Source organism: Amblyomma maculatum, chromosome 1 (assembly GCF_055883805.1).
Source record: "Amblyomma maculatum isolate TAMU_Amacu chromosome 1, ASM5588380v1, whole genome shotgun sequence".
NCBI classification, from domain to species: domain Eukaryota; kingdom Metazoa; phylum Arthropoda; class Arachnida; order Ixodida; family Ixodidae; genus Amblyomma; species Amblyomma maculatum.
The window spans coordinates 417470457-417494288 of NC_139344.1; the positions used below are offsets into that span (position 1 = coordinate 417470457).

Genomic DNA, 23832 nt, shown 5'->3' on the forward strand with positions numbered 1-23832 from the left:
GTGTTGGTCGAACTTTCGAGCATGGCTGATGAATCAGCGTCCGATTCTCTACTCACCGCCACTTCCAAAATGGCCTCGTCACTGAGCAAAGTAGCCGCTAAGTAGCTGCTTGAGATTCTCCTGAGGAAACAGCTGAGCTGTCTATACTAGTCCCTCACGGCTTGGATTGACTGAGATGGCTTTTGCGGCTTGTATTCACAGATTTCTTCGCGCCTACGTTCAGCTCTGTTGTTTTGCGTTTAACTCCCGCCATGCCAAAAGCCAGATTCAAGTTGAGGGTTACAGGCTCCTGACGCTTTTTTGGCTAGTTAACCTTTCTGCCTTTCGTTCTTCTGATTCTGTACTGTTTCCGTAAGGAAGCAAGGGAGTCAAGTTGGCAAGCTGCTATGCAGATGGCTATCGAACATCCCATCTTCTTGGCGCCGTTTCTATGTGTTCCTATAAAACAAACAGTGCAAACCCAAGTACAGTTTAGAACGACGGCTGACCGACTACGAAGAGCTCAGACCTTGTCAAAGCCGCATCGTTTACTCAAAGCGAAGCCGACATTCGAACCGCCTAGTGTCCAAAATGTGGCAGTTCGGCAGCGCAACAGGGACGAAAACCAGGAGCACGAGAGGGAAGCGTGTCCAGGACGGGACGCCCGGTTCCGGGTTGTTTGTTCGTATGTCTCCTTTCTTTTGCCGCTCTACTTTGTGAGTGTGTCTTAACTCTCACCGAAAAGCGTTAACGGCTTCATGGAACTTTGGGAAAGAAAACTTCAGTTCCCACCGCCACTGTAGGCACTTGTCTTTCTTCCTGTCATTTCTTTCTTACGCTTTTACCAGCCTTTCTGTTCACGTTCAGCAGAATGTATTGCAACCACATGTTGCTGTTATCCCGACTGCGGCGGCACTTCCGCTGCGCCCAGAAATCTCCTGGTTCCCCCCTTTCAGGGTCTTTCTTACGCTGACCCTCGGTTTGCTGTGTACGTTATTCTCCGCTCTTGCGCTCCCCCTCCCTTAGAACGGCGACACGCCCGCTTTGGTTCTTTGCAACCCCACAGGACTCGTTCAGGCATCCCGCCGTATCGGCTGTCGCGTAGGTTCGCGGGCGGCGCGCCCTTCTTTACCTTGCGTTCGGACTCCTCTGCTTTTTTTTTCAGGCACTGTCCATATTAACGAGACAAAAATACATGGGCCCAAGTGGGGCGCGTGCATTCTTCCCCTGTCCATTGTCCTGACAGCGAGTTTCCATATTAACGAGGCATAAATACATTGAAAAGGTTTCGTCCTCAGAAAAACTGTCCATAATTCGGGTTGTCCATATTAACGGGGCACGACTGTATATAAATCAACTTAGGGGAATGAAAAAGCACTGCAAACTAGACCAAGCAACTCTAACTAGTAGTTAGGCTAAGCTAGGACATTCCTCCTTTTTTAAAGCTTGGCTACCTCAGCTGGTATATCTGCTGAATGATTATGAATATGCTTTTAATTCACTTATATTTTCCATAGCTGCTGTCACGAAAATATCAGCAACACGATATCCTCAATTTCTTAACCGTTATAAATAGAAAAGACTAATTCAAAATGCAGCCTCACTATTGAAAGGTGCATGTCCCAATCAGCCACTACAGGTGGCCAGGAGTATAACCACATTTATTGGCCTGGCATTGCTGAACCCCGTAATGACCAGTGACCCACACCAAGGTTTACTGATGTTCAAAAAACGCAGCCTAAATACTGGACAAGATGAGGACAGAGTATGCGCTACATCCTACCCTCACCTTTTTTTGTCAGTTCTGGGTATTACATTCTTCCTTCAAACGCCATGGCAAACAAACCTACCTTAGCAAACTTAACTGGTCATACCACAAACGCTGCAGCACCACATTGGCAGAAGGCCACTAAATAACACAGATGAAATGGATTCAAAAGAAGACAAAAAAAAGGGCCCAACACAAACAGGGCTCATCAATGATTAGTGACTTGTTTCCTATCAATACAAGAAGCCTAAACTGAAGTTAAATGCACATAGTTTGATTACTAACACCGCTCTTCTCAGCAAATGTGGCAACGTAGTTTCATTTATGTAGCCTGTATTAACCAACGTATTGCATTTGAAGTGGGCATGCCCTCCAAATATGCAAAGTATCTCAAAGACAATATGCAGGAGCAGAAACTAAAAGGGAGACGGAAAGCCACAATTTGTCACTCAAGTTTGTCACTTTGAGAGTGTCCTGCCGGCCTCGAGGGCAGTCTGCTGTATGCATGGTCCGACGATCTTATCCTTTGTTAAAGGGTAAGTATCAGGAACTCCTGGAGTACAGTGCAGCACAGAAGCAGGACACTTACACAGGATATGTTTTGACCGTCTCCTCACAGCCACTATCTTCCACAAACAGGATCATCGGCCATCACTATTCAAGAAGTCCCTCATCAGTTCCCTCATTCTTTTTCCCAGGTGCACGGTAGCCAATCCTCAACACTTTTCTGGTCAAGATGCCTGCCTTCCCTTCACCTCTTTATCTACCTTTCAATGGGGACGCTGCCTTCCAACTCACAGAACAAATCTTTGCACCCTAAAGCAGTTTTCACTACATTTCACAATCGCTTCTACAAAGCAGGTATATCACTTACGCAGTATTTCACATTTACATGATGTGTATACATAATTCACATATCGCTAGGACTGCCCTCTCTTTCATAAAATGTGTGGGGTATCTATCTATTCACCGCTTCTCATCTAATCCTGCTTCTTTTGCTCAATCATGACTGATGTGCTCACATTATATGATAGTAATTAATAGTATTAATTAATTTTGACAATATTTATACTAAGAATATATTCAATCACTTCATAACCAGTTGTTGCTCTAGCTAGCTCCATATATCATGCCCATATACTGAATAACATACTTTTGTCATTGAATCTGGCTGAAATATTTTAACTGCTCAATGTACACACCTTTAGGATACAAATGTATAGCGATATATTATGGTTGAATATTTTAGGGAACCCCCGAAGGTGGAGTAGATTTGTAATAAGCGAGTAATTACTCATTATTGTCTCCATAAGTGCAGCCATACGGCTACAAAGGAAAGCTATACAGCTTTCTCAGAAACTTCGTAATTAAAGGAACATTTGCCCTGGTCCGGAGGTCGAACCGGGACCACAGCCTTTCTGAGGCAGTCACTCTATTAACTAAACTAACCAGGACGGTCAGCAGAACAGATGGTAGGGCGAGAGCGAATGGATCAATAAGTCGATGTGGGAATGGTGCAGGTGTAACTAAGAGATTTCCGAGAAAGCCGTATAGCTTTCCTTTGTAGCCATATGGCTGCGCTTGGGTGGATGGAAATGAGTAATTACTCCCTTATTACAGACACATTATGATACATGAAACAATGAAGTCGCCCAACTGAGGTGTACCACATTCCCACACCGCACCAATCTTGGGTGGGACCCACTCCAAGGTGCATGCTGCATCATTAATTACAAAGTGCTCAGACCAACAGCACAATCTTGAGTTTGTTGCATACTGGAATTGGGTCTCGATCAGCAACACTGACACACCAATATAGACTTTGTTCCATAGCGCAAATGATTAGAGACACAAGACAAGAAGACTGTACAAAAGGAGAATTTACTGATATACTGAGTGAAAAATGCAATGTCAAAAAAAAAAAAAAAAATGCATGCAAGAAGGCACAGTGGTCACTAGACAAGTGGATAGCTGGCAGAGCTGGCAATACCGCACTGGTTTTCCTTGTTCCTGGTCATGTAGATGTAGCCATCGTCTCCCCATGTGGTGCCCCAGCTGAAAAAGTTTACACAAGAAATAACATTCTTCATCATCATCAGACGGACTATACCCATTGCAGGGCGAAGGCCTCTCCCATATTCCTCCAATTAACCCGGTCCTGTGCTAGCTGCATCCACTTGACCTCTGCGAACTTCTTAACCACATCCGCCCACCTAACTTCCTGCCGCCCCCTGCTACACATTCCTTCCCTTGGAATCCAGTTTGTTACACTAAGCAACCATCGGTTATTCTCTCTTCGCACACGTCCTGTCCACGCCCATTTCTTCTTCTTGATTTCCACTAGAATGTCAGTAACTCGAGTTACTTCGCTGACCTGCTCTGGGCACTTCTCGTCTCTTAACGTTACCCCTACCATTTTTCGTCCCATAGCCCTCTGCGTTGTCCTCAACTTAAGCAGAGCCCTTTTCATTAGCCTCCATATTTCAGCCCCATAGGTGAGTACAGGTAAGATGCAACTGTTGTATACTTTCCTCTCGAGCGATACCGGTAAGCCACTAATCATACTCTGCAAGTACTTGCTAAATGTGCTCCACCCGAATCTTATTCCTCCGGTTATTTCCCTCTTATGGTCTGGATCTGCAATTACTACCTGTCCTAAGTAGACATATTCGCCTACCACTTTCATTTCATTCCTTTTCTGTCTCAGCCTACACTGACACAGGCAAGACCCAGCACACACTTTTCATAAAGTACTAGAATGTGCTTGTGGGCTAGTTGGTTCATGTCGATGAAGGTGTTTACTGTGAGAGGAGTATGACCACAGGAGACATGGAAGCACGAACACGACACCAGGGGGCACAGATTTCTGTTTATTCAAGAGCGAAAGCACATTATGTAAATAATTAACCGAAGCGTGCAGGCACCACGCAAGGAATGACAGAACTCATATTTCTTTTCTTGGCTTCACAGAAAATAAAGCAAAGTTGCATGATTGCAGGAGACCAGATTAAACAACAGGGTTATTAACCAGTGTGCCACTGGGAGCCTCAAGACATAAATTTAAAGTCAAAAGAACAATAGGGCAATAACGACTAAGCTGATTTCATTTTGAAAAATTAGGGAAAAATGCGTTCGCAGTCCACCTCTTTCAATTCCACTGAATGAAATTACTTTTTTGTAAAGGCCATACAATTTTGTGGTGCTTGTGATGTCCTATGCTTAGTCTTCTCAGGCCAGAAAAAGTGGTCTTTTATACCAAGTATTATTCATGAACTTTATATTTGTTCCTTGTTGGTTTTATCAGTTTCTTTCTATTTCGTTTTCCGGGCCAAAAAATGCAATTCATTTCAATTTTCCTTTTTACGCTTGCTCCTGGATACATTAAACTTGTTATTACTTTACCTATGTGTTTCCACAGCTTTATCTTCACCACTGCCCTCTTTTCAGTTTTTATTGTTTTTCATCATCACATCTACTACTCTACACTGTCACATAGCGGTGTTTTTTATCACCATTACTCAGGTTGACTGTTATTTTGTTTTTTTTATTCATTTTGTCTTAAATTTTTGCCTTGAAGCTATGAGAAACAAGCTTTTTGATTGCTTAGTTGTTCAGCCTGGTCTTCTGCGATCATGTTACCTTCTTTTTTTTTTTTTTATTGTAAACCCAAGAAAATAAAAATGAGAATCATTGTTTGCTACTTTCTACCACTTCTTGTGTGAATGTATAAAGTGCGTGTATGCTTTGATTTGTCACTCGAGTAGCATGTGCTTTCGCTTTTGAACAAAAAATTGGAAGTTTGCACTCATGGTGTCGTTTTCGCATTGCAACGTCTCCTGCTGTTGTCCTCTTCACGCAGTAAAAACATTCAACAACTTCTTGCAAAGGACGCCTGAAAGCCGCACAAACAATAACAGGAACAGCTTCTCTTCAACCTGGCCCAGCTATGACTTTCCGTTGCTCTCCCTTTCAACCTCTACAGTTGTGACTGCGAGTTTAGACTTTCAGAGAAAGATGAAAATTATGAGAGAAGAAAGTAATCATAGATGAGGCACACACACGAGTGCATGCATTCTATGCCGTTGTGAAAAAGTCTAAACAGAAAGATTTAAGTGTAGCGACTTGGCTAATCAGATATTGCTCGAGTACGCGCATATGACACATTTCGTAAGTCTGCTAGCTCTAAGAGCGAGTGTTTACCTGTTTTTGACCAGCCAGTAGTCCTGGCCATCCTTGGTGCCATAGCCTACCACAAGGACGCCGTGATCCAGGCTCTCACTGCTGCACTCGGGCTCATCATAGACGCCTGTGGAGGGCAATGAGAGGACACAATGACATCGTTGCATCACACACTGTACATTGAAAGTTTACAATGTATGCCGCTTTAACCTATATCCTGGGGGCTGCAAAAATCTGCACTAAAACCAAGACATTGTTTTCTTCAGGTGTCCCGCCGTGGTGGAGCACTGGTTAAGATGCCCGACCACTGTGCTAGAGTACCCGGGTTCATTCCCGACCGCCGGTGGCAGCATTTCGATAAAGGCGAAACGAAGAGGCGTCCGTGTGCTGTGCGATGTCAGCGCACATTAAAGATCCCCAGGTGGTTAATATTACTGTGCAGCCATCCATTGAGGCTCCTCTTTCTCGCTCTCTGCTTTCTCCCCCACCTTCCTCCCTCCCTAACTGTGCGGTTCAGGTGTTCACAGAAATAAGTGCAACAGATACTGTGCTTTTCCTTTCCTGTGAAACCATAAAATTTTTTTCAGGTCTAAAATACACGCCAGATGAGTAGCTTCCCTTTCAAGGAGGCTTTATTAATGTGTAAACAAAAATCAACTTACTAAGTCTGTTGCACGTTTAGATTAGTTTTAGTGTACTGTGTGCAACGCAACCATGAAAACCACTGCAGTCACCGCCTGTAAGCAGTTAGCTGAAACACCACTTAACTCTTCTCCTTCCCACAAAGAATGTGAGGCATCTGGGAACGAGGTTCTTTGATTGGAAAACAAGCCTTGCTGCGAGGCTGACAGAGGAATCCTCATTTAGTGCCTCGTGCACTGCTGTGGCAGCCCACGACACTGTACCTCAGTTTTTCTTTGGCAGGACTGCTTCAGTCATTGCGAAATTATGATCTCGCGCAAATCACTTGGCACACGTGCACAAGAAGCTAGCCGGAACACGCTTCACAGTTCATACAAGAAATAAGGCACTGCTGTAGGATGACCAAACTTGAACAGAGACACAACCCGCTCACTCTTATGAAAAGTGTAGTGTAAGAAAAAAAAAAAAGCTTTGCAAGGTCATGGTGAGAAAATGTGAACCAGATGCATGGGAAGCAAAGAAAACAAAACAATGACACGCAAGGAGGGAGCAACGCATGGAGACAAGAAGAAAGCGAGTAGTGCACGAGCGTGTACTTTTGGCCAACCCTAAACACTCAATGCGATGTGCTGTGCCATGCAGAGAAGTGCACCTGCTGTTCCGTGCTGTCACCGAGCGGATTTAAAAAGCGCTCAAGAGTCATTATTTCACTTCGCGTGACCACATAATATGCGGCATGACTTTACGTTGAGTCCTACAGGAGCAGGCCAGTGGCCGGCAAAAACCGCATTACATCAGGTCCCATGCTATAACCGGTTATTTTGTAAGTGGCCTCCACTGTACACACCCAAAGTAGTAACCTTACCATGTTTTTCAACACATGGCCGCCAACTATGAAGCACACGAAACTGTATTTCCCCATAAGCACGTACCAACCACCCCTAAGGCAATATACTCAGTACTGTTCTCGTTGCTGACACACATCACAATAGTGCACGCACGTTGCTGAAAGACAAAAAGGAAGAAAAGGGTCTTGCCAGACTTCAGAAATTTGAAACTGATATATATCAGTGCAAGCTTTGAAGCCGAACAGTCACTTGCCCCACAGAAATTAACACGACATATCAACTGCCGATGCTAGAGGTGAAAGGCGAGCTTTCTGCAATCAATTACTCGGAAGCAATGAATTACTGTAGTGCTGCAAAGGACAATGTTTAAGTAGCAGTGTGACCCTAGAATGAACAGCAGTTTGACCACAGCAGGAATGCTCAAGGGCCGGCCATAAAAGTAACCACTGGCATCACCAGCTGTTTTGCTCTACTCCACATGTTTTGTGTATGCCCCATTGACATCTGCCAAATTGTGCTTCCTGCTTTGTATAACATCCTGCTTCATGCTTTGCTTTTGACTCCTCTGTTTCTGAGCTTCTGAACAAGCCGGAACAATGCCAGCGTGCTCTGAGCACCACAGCACCGCCTCTTCGTCTGCTTATATCAAATGTTTCTTCGACAACTACGGAAAGTATGCAGACATGGCAACAGAGAATCATGACGCCAGCGAAGAAAACAATGAAAGCAGATCAGCTTCTGCAAGTAGATGCTGCTGAAACAAGTGGAAAAAAAAGGGGGGGGAAGGGAAAAAACTGCATTTGCCCGTCACGGTGTAATGCTGGGAACAAAAATCCAACTAGAAAAGGCTTTTGAAGCATGAAGAAGGCACTCCATATAGGATTCACTGATTTGGGTAAAAGAAGCATCTGTTTTGGGTGGCTTCCTCAAGCAGGAAGCAGAGGTGCCTGCTAGGGCAATAGGTATCCAAGCCTTCCGAGATCATCCGAGATCATCCGTGGCATCGAGGACAAGAGATGCATCCTTTTTTTTAAGACGGGAAGCACCCCAAAGACAAGCGTAGCCTTAGGGTAGCGTGATATCACAAATTACCACAAAGGCAAACTTAACAGCTGGTACATGAGTGAACTGGTGCTGGTGCCGCAAAACAAGCCTGATTTCGTCAGAATGCTGCCGCATCTTTCTCTTCCACATTCCACTAAAGCCTGCACTTGAAGAAAGCCCAACAAGAGTTAAAAGAGCGATCACAGATGGAGCAGACGATGCAGTCTAGTGCACCAGTGCTGTCAGACTGCACGAGCTCACCTTCACTTCCAGCAGTGCTGACCACAGCCGATCCTGAATATATCAAATTGCTGCTTATATTGAACAGTTGAAGAATCTCTTGGAAACTCCCTCGCAAAAACATGGCACTACTAAATGTACTTATTGAGCTCCTATAAATGGAACATCAGATAAATCAGACGATGAGCTTCACTTCTGTCACCCACTAATTTCTCGAGATGCAATTTTTTGAGACCGTTCCTCAGGTAACTGCTGGCTCAAAAAACTATTAGTAAAAGCACTGCACTATAGAATCACTCACAGCCCGAGTCGCTTTGGAACGTTAAACCACCTGAACCAAACCAAACTGCCATTAGGAATACACTGAAGCTTTTCTATTCAGAAAGAATATCTAAAAAGAGTCGTCAGAAACAAACTGATAAAGCCGCATGTGGACAATGAAATGGGGCAACATCTCACCCTGCGAGTAGAACTGGAAGGACTCATGGCTGGCATCGATGGCGACCGAGACAGGTCCGACAGTGGCCACAGCCTTCTTCAGCAACTGCTCGTTACCTTCGGGGATGTCGACGAAGCCAGTGTCCGTGGCACCCACGTCACTCTTCTCGAAGTGGCAAATACCATCCTGCCCAGTTTTCAAGAGAAAGATCACACACAGCTAAGACACTGTAACATACGAGCTAAAGTAGTTATAACACATGCGCAGACCTTGCACATGAAGATCCACTATGCATTGTTCGTCCCTGGCATTGGAAAGTTTGCAATCGTCCTTGCTATGAAATGGACCCTGTCGCACGCGTCCATTTGGAAAGAGAGGCCCACAAATGGGCCTGTACAGCAACACGCCTCTACGCAGTGGGGAAGCGAGAAACAATGCCCTGACCTGTTTTACACATTATGTGCTTTATCCAAAGCAGAGAAATCATGTGTAAAGGTGGTTTTGCTCGATTTATGACAAAGGTCTTACACAAATAGTGATCTCCATGCCTTGCCAATGAGCGAGAAAGATAATGGCAATAACAGCTCATAGTCAAATGAAGCGTTGGCACTTATAACGTATCTAATATTATTAATAAATGGCAGTTATCTTTTCGAAACGGCAGAAAAGGAACATTTCAACCATCAGCAACAGAAATAAAAAATGGTTACTTGCTTTAGACTCATCCCTTAAGTTCATTAGAACCCTTGTCAATACTGGTCAGTGGCAGTCTCAGTGACTGGGGCATAGAGTTTCTTTGTTTACTTTTTGTCTGCACAAAAAATTTTTGTCTGCTTTGTTGCACAATAAATGGCGAATAACACAGATGCTTCACCATAACTCACGCTTTAAATACTGAAGGTTACATGAACAAGGGTCATGCATAATCGTCTTATATTTATCTTACAATGTTATAATTTGATCACAGAGCAAGTCATGGAACGCAAAAGTAACTGTTACGGTAAAAGTGAACAATATAGGTATCTTTCATTAATGCAGCTTTCGCTTCAAATAATTTACCGCGCATAAATGTAACGCTTTTCATGAAGTCAGTTCACAAAAGAAATTGAGCACTTTGGCACCAGGACAGCGTGACAAGAGTTTCTGGAACAATATACAGTCGTGCCTCGTTAATATGGACACTTTGGTTTCCGACCAAAGCTGTCCATAAAGCGAGTCATCCATAATAACGAGTCATGAATAAAAACGAAAAGGATTTAATTGAGAAAAAATAATTGTAATTAATGGCTGCTTTTGTAGATAACGGTGTGCACTGGACTCAAAATTTGACAGAACACCGGCAATTTTGAGTGTATTATCCTTATCATTATTGTCTTCGAAAAATTGTAGTGCAGTCTAAAGCGACTTGTGTACCTTGACATGCGTGATGATGGGGTTTGTGTTGGTCGAACTTTCGAGCACGAACTCCTCACTGGTCGATGAATCAGCGTCCGATTCTCTACTCACCGCCACTTCCAAAATGGCGTCGTCACTGAGCAAATTAGCCGCTAAGTAGCTGCTTGAGATTCTTCTGAGGCGAAGAAACAGCCGAGCTGTCGATACTAGTCCCTGCTTGGATTGACTGAGATGGCTTTTGCCGCTTGTATTCAAAGACTGCTTGCTTTGCGCCTACGTTCAGCTCTGTTCTTTTGCGTTTAACTCCCGCCGTGCCAAAATCCACTCAAGTTGAGGGTTACAGGCTCCTAATGCTTTGCACTTTCTTGCCTAGTTAACCTTTCTGCCTTTCCGTTCTTCTGATTCTCTCTCTTTTGCCTTGTACTGTTTCCGTAAGGAAGCGAGGGAGTCAAGTCGGGAAGGCTATCGAACATCCCATCTTCTTGGCGCCGTTTCTATGTGTTCCTATAAAACAAACACTGCAAGCTGGAGTACAGTTTAGAACGACGGCTAGCCGACTATGAAGAGCTCAGACCTTGTCAAGGCTGCATTGTTGACTCAAAGTGAAGCCGACATGCGGGCCTGAGGTGCAAAATGTGGCAGTTCGGCAGCGCAAGAGGGACGAACACCAGGAGCATGAGAGGGAAGCGCGTCCAGGACGGGACGCCCGGTCTCGGTTGCGTGCTCGTACATCGCCTTTCTTTTGTCGCCCTACTTTGCGAGTGTGTCTTAACTCTCACCGAAAAGCGTTAACGGCTTCATGGAACACATACTGTGCTTTGGGAAAGAGAACTTCAGTTCCCGCCACCACTGTAGGCATTTGTCTTTCTTCCTGTCATTTCTTTCTTACGCCTTTACCGGCCTCTCTGTTCACATTCAGCAGAATTTATTGCAACCACATGTGGCTGTTTTCCCGACTCTGGCGCACTGCCACTGCACCCAGAAATCTCCTGGTTCCCCCCTTTCGGGGTCTTTCTTACGCGACCCTCGGTTTGCTGTGTAAGTTCCTCTTCGCTCTTGCGCTCCCCCCTCTAAAACTACGACACGCCCGCTTTGGTTCTTTCCAACCCCACAGGACTCGTTCAGGCATCTGGCCGTATCGGCTATCGCGTAGGTTCGCGGGCGACGTGCCCTTCTTTAACTTGCGTTCGGACTCCTCTGCTTTTTTTCAAGCACTGTCCATATTACCGAGACAAAAATACATGGGCCCAAGTGGGCCGTGTGCATTCTTCCCCTGTCCATTGTCCAGACAGCAAGTTTCCATTTTAACGAGGCATAAATACACTGAAAAAGTTTCGTCCCCAGAAAAACTGCCCATAATTCGGGTCATCCATATTAACGGGGGTCATATTAACGGGGCACGACTGTATATAACATGGGGCTTGAAAGACCTCACGTATACACTTTTATGCTTGTTACTGCTGATTTCCTGGAACTAAAACAAAACATTATTTTCTACTAAAATGCCACCCAGAGGTCACATATTTCCATAAGGTAGACTATCCTTTTTTTTTTTTTCTTAAATTTCTTAAAATGTTCAGCCAACTAGCCCACATTGCTGCTTTGCTAGACTATCCGCTTGTCATTTACAGGGAGGGAAGGCACAACTCAATGTGAGGGATTTAACCAAAGGACATTTGATTTATACGGTGCCATTCATTCCATTCGCTAACAGCAAGACATGACTCACTGCTAGCAAAGCGACCAGGAGACAACATGAAAGCGCTAGGGTGGTCAAGTAAGCTTGCAGACCGCTGAATTTGCTGTGCACAAAGGTACAGGATGCCATGTTAATATGCAAATAAGTGTGTATATAAGTTTCCTTCGTCTTCTCTTTAAGAGGTGGATGATTGACTGTCAGTCAAACCGTGGTGAAAACAGACGCTAGAACGCCAGCGCAGAGGCCAAGGCGGTTTGGCTTGCCGAAGGGAAGTCATACAGGGCTTCGATTTGCTTTCCGGTGCACGCATGGCTCTAGTATTTTGCACAGACTACCTCTGATGCCTGGTAAAAGCACTGGCGTTGTTGCCTTATATTATCCAGACACTGTCAGAGGGCTATTTCAAGGAAAAACAGAAGTAGGCCTGTATTGGTAGACTAGTACATCCAAAAAGACCACGGGGCTACTTTAACTGAATAGAGAGTTTTTATAAACAAGAAAAGACCATGAAACGAAATGCAGGTGTACCCATCACCAACTGGTACTGCAAATAAAATGTGCATGTCGACACTGATTTTTGGCCGCAGCTCACAACAACGACAACAACCTGTGCTATCAGTGTAGATACTACAAACTTCAATAGACTGGTGGGAAGATATTTACCGATTTTTCCCGGTGAAAAATGCAGCTCCCACTGCTGTAGCCATAAAAAGCCAGAGATATATTTTTCAACTAAGTGTCTATTTAAATGTGCCGACAATTCCCAGTGCACAAGCACCTTTAGAGCTCCACCACAATGCAGTCGTCACCGATGGAATTCTACCCCACAAAACTCCTTCGTGCTCTCACCGTGCCATTGTATGGGTAGCTCAACTCTGTGTCAATGCCACCGTTGGCCTTGATGTACTTGAAGGCGTTGTCCATTAGACCTCCCTCGCAGCCGTTGTTGCCAAACTTTCCAGAGCAGTCAACCAGGTTCTGCTCACTGAGTGACACCATCCGGCCTGTCTTGCGGAAGTGCTGGCCCTCCAGAGATCCCGTCTGATTGTGGATGAATGATGGAAGAAAAAGAATGGAATTCAGTGCACGAAGTAACAAGGGCATCGGTCTGCATCGATATGACACCGTCGGTTCCCACAAGACATATGGTCGTAAACATACAGCTGTAAATAAGCTCCAAACCTAAAACATTACAAAGAGGAAATTAAAAGGAGAAATGGAAGGGCCCTTTGGCAACACTGAGCAACCCTTACGTTACATCCCCTCGCTCTAGATGCTATTCCAGGCTGTGCTGCAGAGAAAGGCACAGGGCATGAAATAGAAGAAAAGACCTACTACTGTGTTGGTCAAAAACGTAGCACAATTTCCTTGCCATCGAAAAACATTAGCACCTTTGAGTCACGTCTCCTATCAGTCATAGTGCCATCCCTCACGCACGTGCCACTTACAAGCCCAACAATGCAGTTGCTGCCCTAATTGAAACTCAACTGCTAAATGACATCTTTTCATCTGTCACAGATGGCAACAGCAAAAGTAGACAGCCAACTTTCTTCGATGCTATCAGTGCTCAATCACAATCACAACATGAAAAAGTGTCACAAAGAAAAGGGAAGAAAAACAGCCACTATTACAGCAATATGAATTTCTCAACAGGTCGCTGACAAACAACCATGCTCTCCAGTACAATCCTGACAAAAAAATTGGCCTGCAGTGTGCCACACAATGCTATGCAGAGAAGCCAGTTGAAGCATGCAAATGTGCTTTTATGATACTGAAAGGTTCCTTAGGAGGCCTTCTTGAAGACTGTGTTAAAAGATTTATAAGCAGATATATGTATGTATATATTAGCATGGATAATCCAGACTACAAGCAAGAACATGACTTTCCCTAATCAAGATACCTGTACGAGGCTGATGCACGACAACACTGCTGCAGGATGACCTGCTTTCTAAAAAGTTTTTTTAGTGCAACTACACAAAAGTAACGCTGGAACCCTAGCTAGTGAGCATAGTTTAGCAGTACTGTTAGAGGAATTAGAGAGGATGAAATGGGATGTGATAGGGCTTAATGAGGTTAGGAGGCCAAATGAGGCATATAATATACTAAAGGGCGGACATACATTGTGTTATCGAGGTTTACCATAGAGATGAGAGCTAAGATAGGTTTCCTTGTCAATAAGTATATACAGTAGCTGGTAATAAAGATGAACTCTATAGCATTAATGAGAGGGTGGCAGGCATCATAATTAAGCTTAATAAGCTGTATAAACTGAAGGTTGTACAGGCCTACGCGCCTACATGTAGTCATGATGACCAGGCAGTAGAAAGCTTCAAAGAAGATGTAGAACTGGCAATGGGGACAGTAAAAGATGCAGTATACTGTACTAATGGGCGACTTCAATGCCAAGGTAGGGAAAAAGCAGGCAGGAGACCAGGCAGTAGATGACTATTGCATTGGTTTACGAACAGCAGAGGGGACTTACTAGTTGAATTTGAAGAGTGCAATAACTTAAGAATCATGAATACCTTCTTCAGCAAACGGAAGAACCAGAAATGGAGATGTAAAAGTCCTAACGAAGAGACAAAAAATGAAATTGACTTGATACTGTGTTCAACCCCCGCCATTATGTAAGATGTAGAGGTAATCGAAAGCGTGACGCAGTGACCATAGGATGGTAAGGTTTCAAATTAGTCTAAATCTGAAGAAGGAACGGAACAGATTAGTAAGAAAGAAGTCCATCAACGAATTAGCACTGAGGGGCAAAAGGATTCAGAATCTCGCTACAGAATAGATATTCAGCTCTAACCAAGGATGATGACCTTAGCATAGAAGCAGTGAACAATAATTTCAGAGATATCTTTACTGAGTGCGCAGCAGAAAAACTAACTTCAGAGATATCTTTACTGAGTGCGCAGCAGAAATAGGCGGTAGGATAATTGGAGAGGATACCAGCAAAATATCTAAGGAGACGAAAGATTTGATTAAAAAACGCCAAAGTCTGAAAGCTTCCAACCCAACAGACAGGATAGAACTGGCAGACATATCAAAGCTAATCAATAAGCATAAAGTGGCCAACATAAGGAAGTATAACATGGGGAAAATTGAGCATGCTCTAAAGAACGGGGCAGCCTTAAAGTGGTGAAGAGAAATTGGCCATAGGCAAAAATCAGATGTATGCGCTAGGGGGACAAGGTGGGCAATGTCATCACAAATATGGACAGGATAGTCAAAGTAGCCGAGGAGTTCTATACTGATCTATAAGTAGCTAAAGTAGTCAGGACCATAATGAGATAGGCAATACTGAAAAGCAGACAAATGTTCTGCAGTGACAAAGAACGAGCGAGGTTAAGAAAGTTTCAGAAACTATGAAAGGGGGGAAAGCAGCTGGGGAGGATCAGGTAACTACAGATTTATTGAACGATGGGGGAGATACCATGCTAGAAAAACTGGTCACCCTATATATGCAATGCCTGGTGTGTAATCGACGGTACCGTAACCAGAAAGGGGACGCTAAGGATCTGGAAAATTACAGACCAATCAGCTTACTCTCTGCTACGTATAAAGTATTCACTAAAGTAATTGCTAATGGAATCAGGCCAACCTTAGACTGCAATCAAGCAAAAGATCAAGAAGGTTTTCGGAAAGGATACTTTGCTATCACTCATATCCATACCATCAGCCAGGTGATAGAAAAATGCTCGGAATATAACCAGCCCTTATACATAGCATTCATTGATTACGAAAAAGCATTTGACTCAGTAGAAACCAAGGCGGTCATGAAGGTGTTGCAATATCAAGGTGTAGACGAGCTGTATGTGAAATTACTGGATGATATCTATAGCGGCCGCACAGCAACTATAGTTCTGCATAAAGAAAGTAACAAAATTCCCATAAAGAAAGGTGTTAGGCAAAGAGACATGATCTCCTCAGGACTATTCACAGCTTACTTAGAGGAAGTATTCAGAGACTTGGAATGGGAGCAGTTAGGGATAAGAGTAGATAGAGAATACCTCAGTAATCTCTGATTCGCTGATGACATTACCTTGCTAAGTAACTCAGGCGAAGGACTACAAAGAATGATTGATGACCTAGACAGGAATAGCAGGTAGGCTTGAAAATCAATATGCAGAAGACTAAGGTAATGTTCAACAGCCTCGGGAAGGAACAGCAGTTTACGTTAGGTAAGCGATGCACCGGAAGTAGTAGGCGAATATGTCTACTTAGCACACGTAGTAACCGCAAATCCGAACCATAAAAGGGAAATAACAAGGTGGATAAGATTGGGATGGAGCACATTTGGCAAGCGCTCGCAGATTATGACTAGCAGCTTACCGGTAACGCTCAAGAGGAAAGTATACAACAGTTTCATCTTGCCTGTACTCACCTATGGGGCTGAAACGTGGAGGCTAACAAAAAGGGTTCTACTTAAATTGAAGACAACGCAGAGGGTCATCGAACGATTAATGGTAGGGGCAATAAGAGATAGGAAGTGCATAGAGTGGGTCAGGGAAATAACTCAAGTTACCGACATTCTAGTGGAAATTAAGAAGAAGAAATGGGCATGTGCAGCGCATGTAGTGCGTAGAGGACAACCGATGGTCGCTTAGGGTAACAAATTGGATTCCAAGGGAAGGAAAACGTAGCAGGGGGCGGCAAAAAGTCAGGTGGGTGCATGAGGTCAAGAAGTTCGCAGGGCTCAAATAGATGCAGCTAGTACAGGACCGGGTTAATTGGAGGAGTATGGGAGAGGCCTTCGCCCTGCAGTGGATATAGTCTGGTTGATGGTGATGATGACATAAAAGTGAATAAAATAATTACTATCAAATTTACATTCTGCTACATTTTTCAACATTCGCTTCACCGATTCCTTCAGAGGCAACAGTAAATTTTTGCGCCATTGCAAAATATTAACTGCAATCTGTGGTTCAAATAACATCACTTTCAATCGCAATAGAAAGCGATTGTGCAGCAATACAGAAGTCTCAATGCCCATACTGGATAATGACTGCAGTGTTGCTGTACTAATTTTCTTCGTGTCCTCTTTACGCGAAGTATATACGGCTCGTTTGGTGCAAAGTCCGTCGGCATAGTAGTAGTGGTTGTCGTTGGTACCGAATGTCAGAAAAGTTCATGCAGAAAAATCCCAATCGATCAACAGGGTTATGACATCACAACCACATGATCTTGTGGGAATTGCAAACACTCCACATTCAAAATAAAGCTGCATAACAAATTGGGGAAGCGTCCAAATAAAGCCAAAATTGGCAAGGAGTTTCCTTTAATTGATATATTTCAAAAACTAGAAGTAATTCAATTAAATAATTTTGTTGACATTCAAGTTCGAACCCAAGTCCTCTAGGCCGTGTACGAAGGGTCATTGGTATGAAGCGTGTTACAGGAACCCCTATGAACGTGTTGTGGTGCATATGACTTACTAAGGTGTGTTTGGGATGCACACTGATAATCAATAACAATTTTAATACTGAAATGGTTAAGCAAAACAAAAATTTTCAAGAGTCACGCAATGAAAACGATGTGTTAAAGGCGCTTCGCGTCTGCTCTTTAGGCGAAGCTTGAGCGTCTTTCTAATTTTTACAGTTACGATAATTTTATGGGTCTATAATACCCTCAGGGTACAGTTGTATGTTACAGAGGGGAGGGGCGCATACAGGATATATATATAAAACAGAAGGTTAACAAAAGCGTACAAATCTGAAAAACAAAGCAAATAAAAAAGAACAAGGTACATGTGCAATTTAGGAAATTTAGGAAAACGGCATAGGTGTTAAAAACAACAATATAAAAATATAATAAGCAACAGTATACAATGATGTTATGCAAATAACCATATGGGTCTACGAGAAAACAAACAAAGAAACACCGATGCCAACTTACGGTGCTGAAGGCCCAGCAGGATCCGCACTGCCCCTGGTTTTTGACAGGGGTCACGGCACCCTTTTTGCGCCAGTCAACTGTCTTGGGAAGGTGCTTGTCCTCGATGCCCTCGGGCTCAATATAGAAGCTGCCCTCCCGGGGCGTCGAGCGGTAGTTGCGCTTAAAGCCGTTGCGTGTGCTCACAAATTCGTGGTGCAGCTAAGGAGACAAAGAGAGGACAAACCCAAGGCGTGCAAACTGTCGATGATTCACGCATTTTTGCGCGCCAAAGCAGAACCAAAGGCTATGAGGCACACTATAGTGGAGAGAGTTGACTCGCTCCGTCTTGTGTTTCAAGTCTCTTTAGATGCTTCGGTACACGGATGCAAGTCAAAAGACATGATGCTACACACACCCTTTGTTTTAAATTTGGTAGGCCATTAGGATAAATGCGATGGTATATTGTAAACCTGTTCTACGTAAAATGAATAGTTAAAGCATTCATTTTTAGTGCATATGGCCATGACTAATGAACACGAAACAAGCTGTGAAGGAAACATTTAGTAAGCACTTGAAAAAAAAATTAATTTGCGAGATCCCACCACAGACCAGCAGTCCTAGGTTTGAGCCTATTTGTTGATAGCACTCTCCTCCGTCACATTGAATTAAACTGGTACCGTACTTAACCAGCAGGATGTTTCCAAACACAAGCCACATGTATCAGCACGCATCGGTCGCCAGTATACGACTACAGTATACCCTCTTCATTCCCATTTTTATTTGTGCTCCAGGGATTAGTAATCTACATTATGGCCAACCTTGTTTTATAGATTAAGAAATAATACTTGTTTACAATAGCTGTAGGCGTGGCTGTATAAAAAAGAGCGCTACTAAATTGTTTACATTTTGCCCTTTAACCACAAATACAAACCGGCAAACATATGAAGGCTACCATACTATAACATTTTAACCACTACCACTGTTACCCTCTGCAGACTCAGATTATCAACAACACTTATTTGCGATACTTAAATACAAAACAACTCCTTTTTAAGGAGAATTCAAACATGTTATGTTATGCTGGCAATTTTTTTTTTTTGTCTTCGAGAAATATATACATACAGTAAACATAAAACACAGTAAGCATGGCAACAATCACACCTTGTTAGGTCTGGTCTTTGTCATATTATTGGACACAAGTGTCCATGCCAAGCACAAACAGTAACCACACTGGACACTCATGCTCGTTCCACTAGGTACAACTTCACCCCATGTGAAAACCTACCAAGTCTCCAAATTCGTTCATCGCAAGCTTGTACGAGGCTTTGTTGTTGGCATACTTCTCGTTGTGTCGTGCAATCTTCAGCCTATTTTCCATGTAGATCTTCAACCTGTAGTATTCTTCAGTTTCTGAATGGTATTCCTTTCCTGCACACAGTTAAGAATCAAAACGACATCACATGACACAGCCAACAGAAACAAGCAACTCCTTATTCAAGATTTTGAGCCAAAAGACCTGAAGGAATTATGTATGATCCTAGTTAGATATATTCAGGATTCTGGCTGGAAATAAAAAGAGGGGGAAATATAGCACCTAGCAAAGGAAGCAAGGTTTGGAAACGTTTTATGACTAGCCGCACTATTTTTTTTCCACTCGATGCATTCAAAAATGCCTCACTTATTAAAAACAGGCAAAGAATGATGCCACAGAAAACTGCCCCATCACGCAAAAGCTTCGAAGAGAGTCCTTTTCAACATTAAGACTCTGCACAGCATGCCTGGACAGAGCTATCAACGAAACGTTACACCAAGTGCCACGAGGCCAGAATATAAGATAATATACAACTTGCTCCATTGCGGATTCATGTCTTATGTTACGGTAAGTCCAAGTATTCGCATGGCCAAAGCTTCGGACAACTGCTTTGTGATAAAACACTCCATTTCCACTAAAGCCAAGATTACCCATATACTACCAGCACAAAGCATTGCAAACAAAACTAAGGATGCTTGTGAAAATTTAAAACACAAATTTTATTTATGTACACCCTTGTTAGCTGACCAGGAAGTTTTTTTTTTTTTTCCACAAGAAAGTACCATGTATGACATGACCGATGTTTGAAGCATCCCCTTTGTAGCGAGGTGGTATCAGATGCCATGGTGCTTGTTTTATTTTTTTGTTTTTTTTTTTCCTTTATATTTCTCTAACCGATCTGTCAAACTTAGCAGCGCTACCTATAAATTCAACACATTTTGTCATATACAAACTCTATTTACTTCAATGTTCAACAAAGTTTTTCTTAACATCATTTCCCGGCCTTTAAGCTTCCAATCTGTCTCTTTTTTATTTATTTTATTTATTTAACAATACTGCAGACTCCTTCTGGAGTCCAAGCAGGAGTGAGGAAACAAACGTGTGCAAACCAGAAATATAAAACAAAGGCAAAGAACAAAAGTTAAACACTCATACTTTTCAAAGAGGTGATGAATTCCACTTCACCTTTACAACATTCTGAGGCAGCCTATTCCAATCAGACGCAGTCTTGGGGAAATAGAAATATTTAAAGGAATCGATAGAAGCCTGATATTCTAGTAAAAGTTTCCCGTGGTTAAAGCATGTGTTAGCCCATGATAAAGGGGTCAGGCAGTAAGCCTTGTTATTCAGCGTCTTACTACTGCAAAGGAAGTATAAGAATTTGAATCTGTATTCCATTTGTCTAGATTAGAGGGTCTGAAGTTGCAGGAGATTAATCATCTCTGTTAAGCTGTCTATTCGTATGTAGCAGTTGCAAATAAAATGAACGGCCATTCTCTGCACCTTTTCCAACTTGTTTATATTTGTTTTGGTGTAGGGGTCCCATAAGCATGACAAATACTCCAAAATCGGTCTAACCAGGCATTTGTATGCTGTAAGCTTCACCTGTGTTGAGGCTGTTGCCAATTCTCTTCGAATGCCCCATAGGGCCTCACGTGCAGTAGAGCATATATTACCAATATGTTTGTCAACCGCAAGTTCATTCGTATTGCATTTGCTATGCCTAAACCCCAATGACTGTGCTTGTACCGACATCTTGATAGATACTGCCCAATTCTGGTGAAACGTGTTCCACTGTTTCTAAAGATTTCCCACACAGTGCACATGTAAATTTTTGTCGCTAAGACACCCTCATCTCACTTGAAGAGCAGGGTGCTCATTTTTGAACTATTATTTCTAATTAGCCTGTTTCACTGTCTGCAGTGCACTAACAACTTTTCCAAACACCACTGGCAAAAACAATGTTTTGTACTGCAACGGGAATCAGAAAAGCGTATGCCACAGCGTGACTATAATGTATATAACGGGGAATCAAACATCAGATTTAGTTACCGTGTAGTGCCTTGAATGCTGACCATTCTGCACCAACAAGTTCTTGATGAGTAATAGCCGCTGCAGTCACGAACAAACAGCACAAAACGACGAACCCCCTCATTTTTTCCAGATACCTGAAAATAAAGCATGGATTTGTGAAACAAGGAGAAAGAGAGGAAAACGGAAATACTGAGAAACAAAAAGTTCTGTTACCGTTCAAGGGCACATGTGTTACTAAAAACAGTCGGATTAAGGCTTCCAGAGGCCTGTTTTACTAAAGATGATTAACAGCAAGCATGGAAAAATGTGGTGCTGTCAGTTCAGATAAAAAGGGAGCGCCCTATGAAGCTCTTGAGAACCAATAACACTAACACGTGGAAGAGGCATATCGCAAAGGTGTTTATGAATTGGCGCGGCTGTCACGGCGCCAACAAAGGTTGCAATCGCGGGATGCAACGTAGCGATCATCTAGCACTATTTGAGGCCATGACACGCTGTGGAAAAGCCAAGAAACATTAAATAACATATTTGCGCTTCTCTTCTACTTTTTCTCCTGAAGCGTGACCACTTCAGAAAAACCGCCGTGCCGCCAAGAGCTTAAAAGAAAGAGAAATGTCGTGCGACAAACAGCTGTGTAGACGATGACGTAACGCGCGCGGCTACACAGCCACACAGCGCCAAGCTATGAAGGCAGAAAACGTAAGTGAATTTTTTTTTTTTTTTTTTTTATCGCAATGTGGCTATTAGCGTGGGCACTTATCTTTAGAGAATTTCGACATTCACTTCGAAGCATGATGCCGCGCGTTTGTTGTCAAGGGCAGAAACGGAATTACAGCAAGGTCGACGCAATGGTTTTTATTTCAGTTAGGGATATGGTCAGCGCTGCGCTGAGGAAACCTATAACTTATTGTCACTCCGCGCACTATATATCCAAAGCAAATTCAGCATAAAGGGCTGCTAACAACACGGGAACGACGGTACCAATAAGAAAACATGGCTAGTACATTACACGTTTTGCGCATGCGTTCTCAATATCTGCAGCGAAGACCAAAGAGGGAAAAAACAGCGCAGCCATGTACTCACTCTGTTGAAGCCAGGCAACAAATAAAACGACGGAACTAACGAACTGACGACGACCACGGGACCGCGGCACCGCGACTGGGCCGTTCTTATCGCTGCTAGGGCAACTCCAGCAACTCTTTTCAGTGGCGCTTCCAGATCACGTGATACCATCCTCTCCCACCCCTCGCGTCACGTGAAACGCGGAGTGAGTCAGGGAGGATGGAGAATGATCTCTCTGTGCCCTCTCCACCCACCAACGATCAGTCGTTTCTTGTCACCCTTTCTCTTTCTTCTTTATTTGGCTTCGTTGTTGCTTGTTTTCGACCGTTTCCTCCGGCTCGGACGAAAACGCTGGCTTGCGGAAGGCCGACGGCCTTCTCTCCTTTCTCTTAAATGCCCACCACGCGCTTATGAGCGGGCCTCCGTATCTGCTAAGACAGCGACGTACGGCAGCGCACATATCGCACTGAGCAGCCTACATCGGGCCGTCAAAGGCAAGGCTTTTCATAGCCTTTGATGCCTTTGCATTGCATCAGCACACCGTTTTTGCACCAGCTGCGGCTACCCGACGTCTCGCTTTGGCAGTAGTAGTGTTGCTTTCGCAACAATAATTTAACAGTCTTTGTTGACTTACTCCCCGTCGTCTGCAAAATTCAGCGTTGTCAGTGTTTTTGGGCGAAAAATAACGTCCGTGACTCTGTCAGATGCTAATCGGCAGGTCATGGCCGTGCACTGACGTACGTCGCATTCTGTGACGACACAAGATACGACATGGCCGAGTTGACAGGCTCTACTATAGGGGGTATTCACATGACGTCACAGCTGACGTCAGTATGCAGCCGACGCCATCTTTGCGTCCTGTTTTGACTAGTACTAGTACGGGGCGGTGGTTAGGTTAGCTGTTCGTGCGCGTCCGTTTGCTCTGTCACTCTGCCTCATGCCAGCACCGTTGTTATGAAAACTCAATCGGTATCATGAGTGACAGTTCGATTTATCAGCGAAGTGGGCGCGATGCGGACAGAGACCTGTACGAAACAAAAATTTGGTACCAACCCGTGTGCAGTCGATATGCGCAACTGCACGGTAAGCGTCGGCCTGTGCCCACGCATAAATATGTGCGACATTCATGAATACTTGTCCTATAGACGAGCTTCATCACAAGGAACCAATCGCAAGCCTACTAACCACTCGAAGAACGGAACTACGTTACAAGCGACTGGGTTAAGAGCCGCGGTTGAAGCAGACGAACTCTCTCTTTGTGCGTGCCGTCCATCGTTTTTACCAACTAAACCGCTGAGTTTTTGTAGCTGATATTCT

At 43.7% G+C, this 23832-nt stretch overlaps 1 protein-coding gene across 1 annotated transcript; it reads right to left on the reverse strand.

The window, feature by feature from the left end:
* Positions 1-3609: 3609 nt before the first annotated feature.
* LOC146209003 (procathepsin L-like) lies at positions 3610-22687 on the reverse strand. The gene is made up of 8 exons (XM_084596749.1): positions 22537-22687; positions 21472-21587; positions 19393-19535; positions 18129-18326; positions 13083-13274; positions 9160-9325; positions 5948-6053; positions 3610-3802 (listed from the first exon to the last, which is right to left on the reverse strand). Exons 2-8 carry the CDS (start codon positions 21572-21574, stop codon positions 3703-3705), a joined length of 1008 nt encoding a protein of 335 aa, XP_084452875.1. The 5' UTR covers positions 21575-21587; positions 22537-22687; the 3' UTR covers positions 3610-3702.
* Between the last annotated feature and the right edge of the window lie 1145 nt (positions 22688-23832).